The 14,969-nt window shown below is 37.7% G+C and overlaps 1 protein-coding gene across 6 annotated transcripts in view; it reads right to left on the reverse strand.

Moving 5' to 3' along the window:
• Positions 1-14,969, reverse strand: part of MAGI2 (membrane associated guanylate kinase, WW and PDZ domain containing 2) — a 673,341-nt gene that overhangs the window by 509,592 nt on the left and 148,780 nt on the right. For all 6 annotated transcript variants that reach the window (XM_069978196.1, XM_069978177.1, XM_069978169.1 and 3 more), the window contains exon 2: positions 14,607-14,723. In XM_069978196.1, the coding sequence (XP_069834297.1) occupies positions 14,607-14,723 (117 nt within the window). The remainder of the gene's footprint in view (positions 1-14,606; positions 14,724-14,969) is intronic.

The following is a 14,969-nucleotide window of genomic DNA, read 5'->3' on the forward strand; positions in this document are numbered from 1 at the left end:
AAAGAAGAATTTAAAAAATGTGTGTGTAAGAAGATATACAGAACAGTATTGCAAAGTTTCTGTCCACCATTAGTACCAGTAATTTATAGGAAAAATAAAATGTCAGATTCTCTTTCAAGGCTATGTTCACAAACAGTATTTCCTTCAGTCTTTTGTCAACTAAAACCAGGGGCGGAACTGACAGGGCAAAATTATAACGAAAAGATCTACACAGTTTCTGTGTTTTTAACTCACTCCTGAATTTGGTTAAAAAACAGACTGACCAAAAGACTGACAGAAATACTATTTGTAAACATAGCTGCTAATTGATGGACACACTGAGACGTGACTCTCTGTACTGGCCAGAATTCCTGTGCTAAGTCTCTTCTATTCAACCAGAAGTCTAAAAATCTGCCTTCAGGAGACTGGACCTGGATTTCTGGTAAGTATAGCTTTGTTTTACAGTATGGTCATGTCATGGACCGGTAGCAGCAGCAGCGCTCGTCCTGAGCCATTAATCACCTTGCACTTAATTGCTGACTGACATGTTTTACCTGCCAGTCAGATTGGGTTCTGGAGAAGGGGCTGGAGTCTCTGCTCCAATCTCATTCTGGGGACGGGACTTCAGTCCCCATGTAACTACTACCCCCACCATGTTCTAGTTGCCTGCTATAGCCTTCATTTGGAGTGACTAAGCTAGTTATGTCTTGCTATTTTCTTTGATACCTTGTTACTAGACCTTGGCTTTAGTTCTCCTTACAATCCTTCTGCCCACTGATTTTGTACTTTATTGCCCGATAGTTTATGACCTGGCTTGCTGACCTCTCTATTTATTCTGTATTTCATTTGTCTGTGTCTTGTGTTTGGACTGAAGTCAGAGCAGTTGCAGTCTTCAGGTTGGCACAGGCCTGTTAAGGAGTCGGGTTCCCCAAAAGGCAGGAACAGTTTGGTGGCTGTTTAGGGCTTCACCCAGTCTGTGTATTCCTTGTGTCCCTGATCTGTTCCTCACAGACAACAAAAAAAAAAATATGAATGTATACTGCAAACATGCTTGCTTTATTTCACATCTACTGTTGATTTATATTTGGAAAGTTATAACAACAGTGACACTTTAATATATTCAAACCAGATTGTACACCAGATTGTATATGTAGAGGATGCATTCAGAAAATATATGAAAAACCATGAACTTTATTAGTCACAAGAAACAGAATACAAATGGTTAAATCATCTAAAAATGATGCCCAATTATGTGCAAAGATTCCAAAAATATGAAACAATAAAAGTCACAGAACTAGAATGTGCATGCAAAATATAAAGTGCAAATCCCAAAATGTCGATACTGGGGGAGATTTATCAAACATGGTGTAAAGTGAAACTGGCTCAATTGCCCCTAGCAACCAATCAGATTCCACCTTTCATTCTCCAAAGAGTCTGTGAGGAATTAAAAGGTGGAATCTGATTGGTTGCTAGGGGCAACTGAGCCAGTTTCACTTTATATTATGTTTGTAATGTAAGGGCAAACCACTATATATATACATATGGTCATGCTGCTGTAGCCCATCTGCCTCAAAGTTCGACGTCCTGTGCGTTCAGAGATGTTCTTCTGCCTACCTTGGTTGTAACGGTTGGCTATTTGAGTCACTGTTGCCTTTCTATCAGCTCGAACCAGTTGGCCCATTCTCCTCTGACCTCTGGCATCAACAAGGCATTTCCGCCCACAGAACTGCCGCTCACTGGATGTTTTTTCTTTTTCGGACCATTCTCTGTAAACCCTAGAGATGGTTGTGCGTGAAAATCCCAGTAGATCAGAAGTTTCTGAAATACTCAGACCAGCTCTTCTGGCACCAACAACCATGCCACGTTCAAAGGCACTCAAATCACCTTTCTTCCCCATACTGATGCTCGGTTTGAACTGCAGGAGATTGTCTTGACCATGTCTACATGCCTAAATGCACTGAGTTGCCGCCATGTGATTGGCTGATTAGAAATTAAGTGGTAACGTGCAGTTGGACAGGTGTACCTAATAAAGTGGCCGGTGTGTATATATATATATATATATATATATATATCAATGGTTTCAAAAGTTTCTGAAAATGGAAGCTGGAATCTCCCCAGTTTTGACCCTGCAATTGTGTCACCAAATCTTCTGCAAGGTAGCCTTAGTATCCAGAAATTTAGGTAAAGATGAAAGGATTGCAGCCCATCTTATTGTTAGCAAAACAGAAAATAACAGTCTTCTTATTTCCCCGTGGTCAACAACTTGCTTATAAATTCAGGTATTTGTAGTACAATTTTAAGCAGCTAAACAAAATAATAGTTTCATTGAACATTTCCTGAATCCTTTTTAGTCTTATCCATAGAGTTTTATTATTTCTTCTTGATTTTCATTTCCTTTATGTTCCATTTAAATGAAAGATGTTTGATGTCTATTGTGCCACACAAACAGTCTCCATTGCAATAACTGTTTACGGCTTTCATAATAGTCCTGGAAATCCCATTTGTAATTATTATTGCTGAGTTTCTAATGGGGATTTCCACTTTTTACATGGTCTACACCAAAGAAAGTCATTGGGGACTAGACTGTCAGTAACAGAGAAAAATGAAAAGGAAAAGAAAGAACAAGAAGTGGCCTTAACAACCTTAATTAGCATAAAATGCTGAAATGTATTATGATGCAATATAAAGACATAATTAAGATTGTGCTAATAAAAGACACTTTCATGTCATCTCTGTGAAATAATGCATTCTAAGCTGACTTATCATTTTATTACATGTATTAATCTCATTTTAATAAGAAAATCAAGCATGCTTAAACTCTGAAAACATTAGGGCTGACCTTTCTACACTAATGTTTATGGAGCAGAACGCGTTGTTTACTGCATATGAATGCAGATTGATCTATTTTTAATGTAAGTTCTGCAGTTTATTGCTCAGATAATATTAAACCTCCATGATGAATTGTTACCATAATACTTTCTGTTAAGACTTTCAGATGATTTATCACCTACAACTTGATTAGGATTGGCCTATACAACTTTATTATGCCACTAGCAGTGTACGTTATTGACTCTGATACCTGACTAGCCAGTTATTAGGATAACCCAAAGATTAGTATTATTATTTTTTTTATGCCAGCATACAGGAGTACAGAAGTGCCAAGCAGGAGAAGAAGCTGGATACCATGTGCAAATCACATCCAGCTTCCTACATTGAGAGAAGGTACCCAGAAACAACATATCCAACCCCAAGTGTTTAGATCCAACATAGGTGCAGTACTTTCATGATGTTGGCCTATAAGGCCACCAGCAAAAGCCAAGCCCAATGCTCAAAAATAATGGCCTGACCTTTGAGCAGTGGCAGGCTGGTGTATACATATTCATTTACACACCGCTCTGCTACATACACAAAACTCTCCCTAAAAAACAAACAGCTCTGCTACATAAACATGGCTTTGCGACATACTGTATACACACATACACATAGCTCTATTAGATACACAGACTGCTCTGCTATATACACACAACTTTGTTATATACAAACACAGTTCTGCTACATACACACAGAAACAGCTCTGCTACATATACACATAGCTCTGTTACATAAACCTGTGAGTATATGTAGCAGCTTTGTCTGTAGAGAAAAGCATTTATTCCAGAGAGAAGAAGATTTAGTTAATAGCTTGTGTTTATATACTACTGAGTGTGAAAAAGCTGTCAGTGCTTTCATAGCCACATATTTTTGATTTGAAGGCAGGCAGTAGTGTAAGACAGTAACACCACGGCAATAAATATCTATTATCTAAAAAAACTAATACAACAAAAGTAAGACTACATGTGAAAGTGGACAGGTTTTATATGATGCATTTACAGTATAGGATAGCATCCCGGTGTTTCTCCCGTTAACACCATTATGAGATGTGAACAGATGCTTAGGGCAAGCACACTATATTACAGCAAAGTCTCCTTGCACATTTCCTACTTCCTATCAATACAAATCATGCACTATGGGGATACACTAGTGCAGAATACAATGGGGTTCTGCAAGGTCACATGTCCACATATGACACAACTATGGTGCAAAATTAAAATAGTGGACACCTTTTTGGTTGTTACTTTCGGTGATCTGTATTGTTCTGATAGGTCTTAAACCCCTTTTAAGGCCAGGGCTACATGGTGCCTTTGGCTTTGACTTGTTTTCCAAGAGGCCACATCTGTGACTTAACAGTCAGAAGCAAAAAGAGATGGTTTCTTGTGATTGTCGGGTCACGGTTGCAGCCATGTGTTGGTTGCAACTTGCCCCTATGTACTTCTATTAGCTGCAATGAAGCCCAGTGGGGCTTATTTACTAGTCAGTTTCTCTATTTGTCCATTTTCCCTGTCAGTTTACTGTCCTGCCTTATTTACTAATGGTGTGCGACACTAAATGCCAGAAATTCCACACACCCCTGAAACCGAAATGTCAGCTTGTTGTGGGTGTGTTCTTTAAAACCCACCATAACTAACATATTTATTAAGAAAATCAATTTTTTTTTCTAAATATCAGCTACTTCTAGAGTGGCGGGATGGTCGGGTTTTAGTTTTGTCGTGTAAAAAACCCTGAGGTGTAGGGTTCTTAAAAACCAGACAATGTTAGTAACTCAGTGCCAATGTCTGCAGTGTCAGACAGGGATCTATGGCCACTATGGCTATGTTTAGTCATAAAAAATATTGTAAGAAAACACACAAGACATTTTTGTTATATCACATTACAGTGCACATTTGATGCAGAAACTACATGTCATGATGCATACACTTATTAGAACACTCCTTTGATAAGGATGTTAGCATTCCTATTATGTAACAAGAGTCCATATCTGCTGCTGAGTACAGCAAATACATATACAAATATTATTAATTACAAATGTAAAACAAATTTTTCACATTATAAAGCAGAATGTAACAAATCTTAGTAAATGTGAAGTTGTATTGAAACATATATTGCTAGTCACGGTAAAGAAGGCTTTCAATGCCACAACAGAGAGCAATGTTGGTACCATGTAGCAGCTCATTATTTTTTATAAACTGCAGCAAGCTGTTCTACACACATTACTAGCAACAACTCACTGTCACAACAACTATGTACTTTAATGGTCATTTCAGATTTCACATCCCTATATAGCCATCTCCGAATGTCTTCAGATCAAATATATGTGTACTAGATGCAAGATTCACACCTATTGAATTCACTCCTCAGAAATAGATTTACATTTAAGCAAATGAGGCAATTATCAGTGGGAAACGTTTGCAAGACATTCTATGAGAATTGTAACAAGATTTCTCTGACCCGCCTAGAGCAACAATATTAATATTGGAGCAATCCTTGCCTGAAGTTTTCATTGGACCTCAAAAAACAGTAATGAACATAAGGTCACCAAGAACAGCATTAACTTGGAGAATTGGGAGGTAGAAGGTTTACATATGTTACCTTTCACTTCTGCTAGAAAATAATTCATTATATATACAGAATCATTCATATTCAAGTCTTTGTAAAAAGTACATTTCTGCTGAATGTTCCCTGAAAGTTCCACAGACACAAACTGACATTTGACATATCCAGTTATATTTTCTGAAATCTGTGGTGTAAATCATCTGGAGCATTTCCCTGATATAGTAAATGGTCACTCTCATTAGAAACAACTTGATCGATTTTGATAGTTGCTGCTGGAAAAGAATCATCTTTGTAATGTATTTTATTTAAAAACGGGACTTAGTAACAAAGCTGCAAAGGAGTGGACAGTGTGTACGTGCTCCCTGATGCCTCTGCTCACAAGGGCTAAAGTAAGGGAACTGCGGTGTACCGGCAGCATACATGATGCTGGCCCAGCACCGACCTTCAGTCTACAGTAGACGATCAGAAATCCTGAAGAGAATATGGGTACCCTGGCACTGATAGAGGTCTCCCATTTATTCTTTTTAGCACAGCTTCAGCTGTTGCCCCACACATTATTGCTAGCCATACAATCACACACAATAATCGTAGGAGCTATCTCATAGTAATGTGCCATCAAGCTAGGTTTGCAACCGACCTAGCAATTGTCCATTCTTCTCTGACTTCATGGAGCCAGTCTAAGCCATTTTTATATATCCTGAGATCAGTGTGAACTGACTCTGATGCTGATATAATCTCTTTTGCATAAAAGCTCATGGGCTCCTTATTGAATACTATGGTCACGTAACGCTTGGGTTACTAAAATTTAGTTGTAGAAAGCACCTAACATATGTTGTTGTTTTTTTTTTTTTTATTTCAACATGCTCTGCAGAAATGAGAAGAAATCAAACAGGTGCAATTGGTATTTATTATTTTTAATTTACAAAAAACTTAGCATTTTTAATGAAAATCTCAGTACTGCCTGAGCTTCAGAGTGTAAGTCTGAATCATTTTTCTTGTTAAAAGGTCTCTAAAAGTACAGTACACTATTTGATTAAACTGGATGATCTGTGCTGCTAGAATGAATCAATGCCAAGTATCTTCCACTCATTATATCTCACTGTGTGCTGATTTGTGACCAGATGACATTAAGTCTGATGGCAATTGTAGGAACAAGAACAATCCTGTTCTGTTGATTGATTTTATGGCTATAGCTTTAAAAGCACTATTTTTTCTTGTAAAGTAGCTGGAGAAAACCTTGGCTACTACTCCAATGTTCACAAGTTGATGTATGGAGAACCATATCTTTAAAATGCTAATGTTAAACCAAATGTGTAAATGGCAATTGTAATGACAGGAATTACTTTTTATAAGGGTCCATTTACACAGAAAGATTATCTGACAGATTATCTGCCAAAGATTTGAAGCCAAAGCCAGGAATGAATTTGAAAAGAGGAGAAATCTCAGGCTTTCCTTTAAGATCTGATCTCTTTCTATAGTCTGTTTCTGGCTTTGGCTTCAAATCTTTGGCAAATAATCTGTCAGATAATCTTTCCGTGTAAATGGACCCTTACCCCACCTATTTTTTTAAATAAAGAGAATGTCCTTAAAAGGGTTAGGCTAGGTATCACACTACGTTTTTGCAGTCTGTTTTTTTTAAAAACGGATGAAAAAAACTGATGCATTTAAGTGCATCCATTTTGACCAGTGTTTCCATTGATTTTGATTATTAAAACAAAACGGATCAAAACGGATCAGTTTTTTTAACGGACACAAAAATTAGGTCGACTACGTTTTTGTGTACGTTAAAAAAACTGATCCTTTTTTTAAATAATGGAAATCAGTGGGAAAACAGATCAAAACGGATGTACACAAATGCATTAGTTTTTTTCATCCGTTTTTAAACGGATGAAAAAAAAAAAAAAGGATTGCAAAAATGTAGTGTGGACCCAGCCTTATCCAGCATTAGAAAAACATGGCCACTTTGTTCCAGAGACAGCACCACTCTTGTGCCTCTCTTGACTAGGGCAAGCAGCACTGCAGTAAACCCTGTTGTCTCTGTTAAATTAGCTATCTGCATAGGCTACTATCCACAATATGTACTGTACATAGATCTCTGCTTATGTAGTCTTTCCACTGTTAGTAAACTGCATTAATAGAGACTTGACATTTGGGGGTCACCCTTAGTATTTTTATACTGTAGCACCGCAGTTTGTAAGTTTAAAGAAGATAGAGGTAACTACAGGGACAGCTAATGCAGCTCTCCATTGTTAAAAGCAAGCAAATATGTATGTTCAGACTATGAGAGACTGAGAGACTATGAGAGAATGAGAGACTGTTCATCCAGATACTTCATTCCCAAATCAAGGTGAAACCGCTCTCAAACCACTACCTGATTCTAATAGGACATTTGTCTCTGTTCATACAAAGTCCATAACCTAACAAGAGTTGGGGGCATAAGTGACAACAGAAAATTAATATCTTGAGCTTTTGATAAGCATTAAAATTAATCTGTCATGCAAAAAAATGCAGTCTAATATGCAGGCATCATGTTATAGAGCTGGAGGAGCTGAACAGATTGTTTTATAGTTCTACAATTGGTGAATGACAGCTTTGTCTATATGCACATGTATACACAGATAGCTGTCAATCACTGACTGGGACAACCCACTTGACTACTTAGTCCAGAATGATCAGATATTTTCATAAAATGGCAATTTATACTGAACCTTTCTCTATAAACTATATAACAGCCCTGCTGCCTGCTGATTGGACTGCAGTTTTAACAATGTTCCCTTTAAGATTCTAAAAGCTATCTCAAAGTCATTGGCAGTGTTTTCTGGGCATACTCTATGACCTTTGCAGTAGTCATTCTGCAGTGAAGGGTGGAGGTGGGCTGCCACCATCCTTTCATGTGAATTGTGGATACTGTTTCATGTGTATATATAGGTGTTAATCCTGTCTGTGATGAAAACAAGGAGACTTCTGAGAAATGATCTCTATAGAATAGGAACTGTCAGTTTATTATAAGGTTTTATTGTGAAAACTGCAAATTTTTATTAAAAAAAAATAGTGACATGAAAAAAAACCCCAAATTCTTAAAAACTGTTATATTATGTTTATAGGATACATAGTTTTCCCATATATCATCATCAATCTATATTAGTTAAAGGGGTTGGCCACTTTATAGTAAAATAGGTCAGTACAAAGTATTAAGTGTACTCACTGTATATACTGACAGCAGCTCACTGTTTACCTCATAGAGTTAAAATCAGACTCCCCTTCACCAGGCTGGGCTGCCCTGCTCTGTTTTGTTCCAGTCCATAAAATGGCTGACATGGAGGAGCATGTGACCATGCCCTGTCCACTGTGTCCTCCATAGACACATACAGGCTCAATGGTGGACACTGGGGGGCGGGGCCTGGTCACATGCTCCTCCATGTCAGCAATCTTATGGACCAAAACACCACAGAGCAGGGCAGCACAGCCTGGAGGAGGGGAGTCTGATATTAGCTCTATGAGGTACACAGGGAGCTGCTGTAAGTATATACAGTAAGTACACTTACTAATACTGTACACTGAGCAATTTTACTATAAAGTGGCCAACCCCTTTAAATTGGAGAAAGGCTAATTCAGTCCTCGTGAGTCTGACATTACCGGGCTGCTCCTTCTATCAATGTCCAATTAGTACATATGCTATAGAATTTAGTAACCGTAATTAGAATATATAACCACACAGTTATAAAACCTCCAAAATGTGACATCAAAATATATATATATATATATCCTTACAAATGATATGGTAATATATTATTTCACTTTAATTTCTTACAGTAAGTAGTAAAACAACTCTGCTGCATTTCTTGGCTAACAAAATGAAAAATGATATGGTAATACCATCATATAACTTAATAGGATCGCTCATTAAACAAAATGAGTCAAATTTAAAGCATTAAACCTAGTGAAATAAATTCCCAAACCATCAAATGGCTTCAAATTCTAAAGTTGAACATTAATAACATTATAGTGAAATGGATAATTTGACTTTAGGGAACTTTAGTCTTAAACTGTGAATCTGAAAATCTGTCTTAAATTTGAAATTATTGCTCTGTTCTTACTGATAAAAAAAAAGAAAATTGTTAAAAATTATTCATATGAAATAATTGTGAACTGGCAAATTCAGGCCCCAATATCCAATTTTTCACTAATGTTTCTTGTTCACCAGGTATGGTAAATCCTTCCATTAAGCCAACAGTGGGACCCCCACCAATCTGATATTGATGGTTTACCCTAAAGATAAGCAATCCGTATTAAAGCATGTATTACACTATAAGGCTATGTTCACACTACGTAAAAACGCGGCCATGGTTGCCATCGGCAACAACAGCCGTACTTTGTAGGGGTGAACACGCCACATGTTCTTTTATGGGATCCCGGACGGAGCGTATACACATCGTATACGCTCCGGCTGAGATCCCTCGCGGCGCCACAAAGAACTGACATGTCAGTTTTCTGCGGCTGCAATTCAGTGAATTGTCCTGCAGGAAGTTACGTTTTCTTTCTAGACTGACACAGTGCTCTTTGCTGATATCTCTGTCTGTAACTGGAACTGTCCAACGCAGTAGCAGATCCCCAAAGAAAACCCACTTCTTTAGACAGTTCCTGTCACAGACAAAGGTGGCAGCAGAGAGTACTGTGTACGACTGCAAATAAATCTCCACTTCCTGCAGGCAATAAGACAGCTAATAAGTACTGGGAGACTTTAGAAAAATCCCAAGTCTTCCAGTACTTATCAGCTGTTGTATGTCCTGCAGGAAGTGGAGATTTCTTTATTTCTTTTTAAATAGAAGTACTTTAATAGGCTATGTTCACACCATGATTTTCAATAACTGTTATTTTGAGTATCAAATAACGTCTGTTGTTGAAAATGCAGTGACCGTTGTTATATAGGTTTGGGTTGAATGATGGTCGCTTTTAACACACCTTTGAGTCTGGCTATTTTAAATGGTCTGTTGAATTTTGTTGAAAAAACTGTGAAAAGATAAAAAAGATAAATCTGTGTGTGAACAAATTAAAATAACGGCCATTGTTTGCTAAATAACAGTCGCCAATAAATGTCCTGAACATTACTTTGATGGCCACTGCAAACAACTGTTGTTCTGTGTTTTGTGTAAACTAACAGCCATTTTTTCCATAGCCTCCAATGAAAATCATAAAAGACTGAAAATAACAGCCGCTATTTTGAGTATCAAAAAACCGTAGTTATTTTACTAAAACTTTCTGACACCAGATGATTTAAAAGATTATTTTTCTCCAGAGAACCCCTTTAAAATTAACGAAAACTACTGGGGAACTAAGATTTTTCAGAGTAGGAATTGCTATATTCTAGATTGCATGCTTAATTGCTAATATGTTTTCAACACAGGGTCTTACCTGGCATTGTATATTGTATGTTTCTGTTTAAGAAAATAGTGGAAGATTTTTCTTTTATAAATCAGGGCATTTTGTGCAACTGGAATTCCATGCTAACTAGACTAGAATAATGTTCTTTTTTGTGAGTAAAACTGATGAGGCACCTTCAAAAATATGATGAACTGAATAGATGTATTTTGTGAACATAATTGAACCAGAAAATTAAAGTGATTACACCTGTAAATCACCTTTGTAGAGTCAGGATTTTATTGCAGCCCCTTCAAGTATTATAATCTGACAAAAGAAATGAGTGCACCTGTGTTCTTGACTCAACAGACTGAGTGGACAGAATGGGGATCAATAATACTGACATAAGTAATTATTTTAAATGTATAAGAAGAACATCAACAACAAATAACTTGAATTCAGCTTCGATCCTGTACTATTTATATTCATCTTTTCACAACACTTGCATAGCGTATTACAAAGGGTTTCTCCTAAGGATGAGGTCCCATAAAAACAACCCCTGTCCATATGCCCTATTCATGTATATAGAGCCAGGATGGGGTGTTGGTAAGCTTAAAGTGACACTGTCACCCCCTTTTTGCATTATGACTTCTCTACACAGGTGTAATGGGTAAATTCTGCAGTTTTCATACCTTATTTTATATCATACATCATGGTGCTTGTTAAAGTTAAAAGTGATCTTTTATCAACTGCAGATTTTGCTAAGTGGGCGGGGCTTCATGGCAACAGAACCACTTAGTCCCGCCCACAGCGACACAATTAGCCCCGCCCTCTGTGACATCACTGACACATAGGCCCTGCCCCCTTGACGTCCATTGGTATGGTCCGACTTAGAGAGGGTGGGGCCTAGAACTTTAGGCCAGATTCTTCCAATGGTCAGTGAGGGGGCGGGCCTATGTGGCTATGACTTAATGGAAGGGCGGGGACAACGGTGGCGCTGTGGGCAGGGATAAGTGGTGCTGTTGCAGTGAAGCCCTGCCCACTTAGCACAATCTGCAGTTGATAAAAGATCACTTTTTACTTGAACTAGCACCATGACGCATGATATAAAATAGGGTATGGAAACTGCTAAATTTACCTTTTACATCTATGAAGAGAAGTCAGAATGCAAAAAGGGGGCAAAAGTGTCACTTTAAAGAGACTTTGTCAGCAGCTTTCTGCTGTCCTAAGTGTAGCATAAACTATTGACAGGGAAGCTGAACAGAATGATGCACTTTATAAGCATTTCCCGTAATAAGTGTATATAGGTGATTTGTATAACTTTTGGGGGCAATACAATGCTTTAATAAAAATTTTCACCGGACTTCTCCTTTAAAATAATCAGCTGTTCATAGCATACTGAATTTCATATGTAACCATTTTCTAGATATATGCTTGCTTTAAATGATTGAAAATATTTTGGTTAATATCCAGCTGAATATTTTTACACACCTAATTCTTACCATGTCTGAGTTTTTATAATTGTATTTAGACTAGGCAATCCTCTGTGAGCTAGATAGCCTAAACTCGAGCCATGGGCAACGAAAACAATGGTACCCTAGGCTACATTCAAAGTACATTATGCAGCATCTGCAGGAGGCGTACATTGTGAGGATTCTCCAATATAAACTTCTGTTATACAAATAAGATAGATGCCACTTAGTATCCTGCTCTATAGTCTGTTCTATTTCATCCAGCAAAACAAAACCCCAATGGAACCCCAGCAAACCTCAATGGAAATCACCCAAGGAGAGGCCAAAATAATACTCTAATTATACTTTTTTTTTTTGCCTATGTCTTGTAATAGAGGTCTATGCATGCATAAAGACATTTCGGATATATACTGAAACTGCACACCACAAATGGTACAAATGGTAGTGGGAAAATAAATTTAAACATGTTTGAATCCATGTTCAGGACTTTTACTTCCAGATGTAGATTCTAAAGTGAACCAAAGATTATTCAGACTGTTGTACAGTGCTCAATTTGTATAAAACACTAAACAGCCTAAAGTCAATTCATTACTGAGTAAAGTGTAAAAGTAAAGTATTTATTCTTAATGCAGAGAAACACCTATGAATAGAAAACATTAAAGCGACTCTGTACCCACAATCTGACCCCCCCCAAACCCGCTTGTACCTTCGGAGTCCTGTCCTGGGGTCCGTTCTGCAAGTCATGAAGTTATTGTCCTAAACTACTTTTTAACTTGCAGCCCTGCGTTAAATTGGCGTGGCCTAGAGTGTCATGTGCCCTAGGCTTGCGAAACCCATCCATCCCTCCTCACTGCCCTCTTCACCTTCAGGAATGCCCCTGGGCAGGATTTCTCCTATTCATCACTTGTCTGAACACTGAACATGTGCTGCATTGTTAAGGACAATGTGCAATGTTCAGACAGGTGATGATTAGGAGAAATCCTGCCTAGTGGCATTCCTAATGATGAAGAGGGCGGGGAGGAGGGACGGAGAGGCGGTACAGGCCTAGGTCACAGACACTCGCCAGTTTGGCACAAGGCTGCAAGTTTAAAAATTGCTTTTTAGGACAATAACTGCATCATGGGATCCCAGGACACATCTTGGATTAAAAGTTGCTATCTGATGGTACAAGCGGTTTGGGAGATCAGATTGTAGGTACAGAATCCCCTATTTGGGAAAAAAATGTTATACTGGACAAAAGAAGCAACACAAATGCAGACAAAAAGCTGCCTGCTCCACAATGACTCTCTTCTATTTGTGAATAGACATATATAATGTATGTCGGAATGGCAGTAGCGGCCACAACGATTGGACGCAGCTTTCATTGTGGTCTAATACAATGGCATTTAAACAAAACGTTTTACAGTCCCAGATGAACACAGAATTTAAAGCAGGAACACAAATCAATATTGATGTGTGAAAAACATGAAGACAACTGATGCAGTCAGTTAAATGAAATTTGTCATCTGACAGCTTAAATTCAACAGCAAAATGTAGAATATAAAATAACAGACATCTGTCACCTGACAATCACCATAATGATAAGACATTAAGATTAGCTCAAAGCAAGAATAAGTGGTTCACTTGCATCTATGAAACAGACCCCTATGCTCAGTTTGCAGAAGGTGACTTAGGTTTTCGGCAAGTGCCGAGCACTCTTGCTCGATTATCTGCAGCAAAACAGCTCAAATGGCAGCAACTTCTATTTTACCTGTGTAGAATCTCTCGTGCTCTGCACCGCCATTTTTCTTTCCTCTTGAACCTATGAGGTGAAGTGCAGAGCTCGAAACAGCCACTGCCTGATTTACTCCATGTTTTAATCCATGTTTTGCCAATACATATTGGTGATTGCCGAAAGTTTTTTCTGCTTCTGCCTTTAATTAATCTAAAATATTCAACTATTTTTACTAATTAGAGTATATAGGTACATCAACTAATGTTTCGATACATTTTTAACCTTTTTAAATACATACACTTGATGGATAACATAATTGGGCATGACGGGACAGTAACAGAAATGGCAAAACACGAGTTTTAAGAAAAAAATGACAAGCATTGCTATACTATGAGGTATATAAGTATTTGACTAAATTGGTGTATCAGGTAATACTGTTTTAGTAAATAGTTTTATTCTTCCCAAGAGACATGCTTTTATGTTCAGTAATAAGAGTCACCACTTCGCTGTGGAGCATGTAAAGTATACATTAACGTCTTAGGTATATTTAAATTATGTTTCCACTTAGTGTAATTTTCATGCACGTTAAAGAACCTGAACAAAGAGAGCATACTTCAATAGATTCAATAGCGTACAAGATGTGCAGTACTCACATGGCACTGTGCGGAGGTAGAGGTTGTCTCGTATGATTTGCTGTAGTTCATGATCTACTGAACCTTTCTGAAACCGTAAATTGAGGTAGCGACGAAGGTCTTTGTCAACAATGCCTCCTGTAAATTGAGTACATAAAATAATCAAAACAATGATATAACAAGAAACATTTGAGCTACAGCCATGAGCAGCTAAGCCTGTGAGCAGTCAGGAAGCATGATATTTTGACTTAAGATGGAAATAAAGTCTACGCAAGTGTTTGTCTTCACAAGTAGTCATATATAGAATTAGGCCCATAAATACCCTACAGCAAAATGAGTAGGAGATGGAATCATAGGACTTTATAGGTGCCTATACAATTTTTA

The sequence above is a fragment of the Dendropsophus ebraccatus genome, chromosome 1 (genome assembly GCF_027789765.1).
Source record: "Dendropsophus ebraccatus isolate aDenEbr1 chromosome 1, aDenEbr1.pat, whole genome shotgun sequence".
In the NCBI taxonomy this organism is placed as follows: Eukaryota; Metazoa; Chordata; class Amphibia; order Anura; family Hylidae; genus Dendropsophus; species Dendropsophus ebraccatus.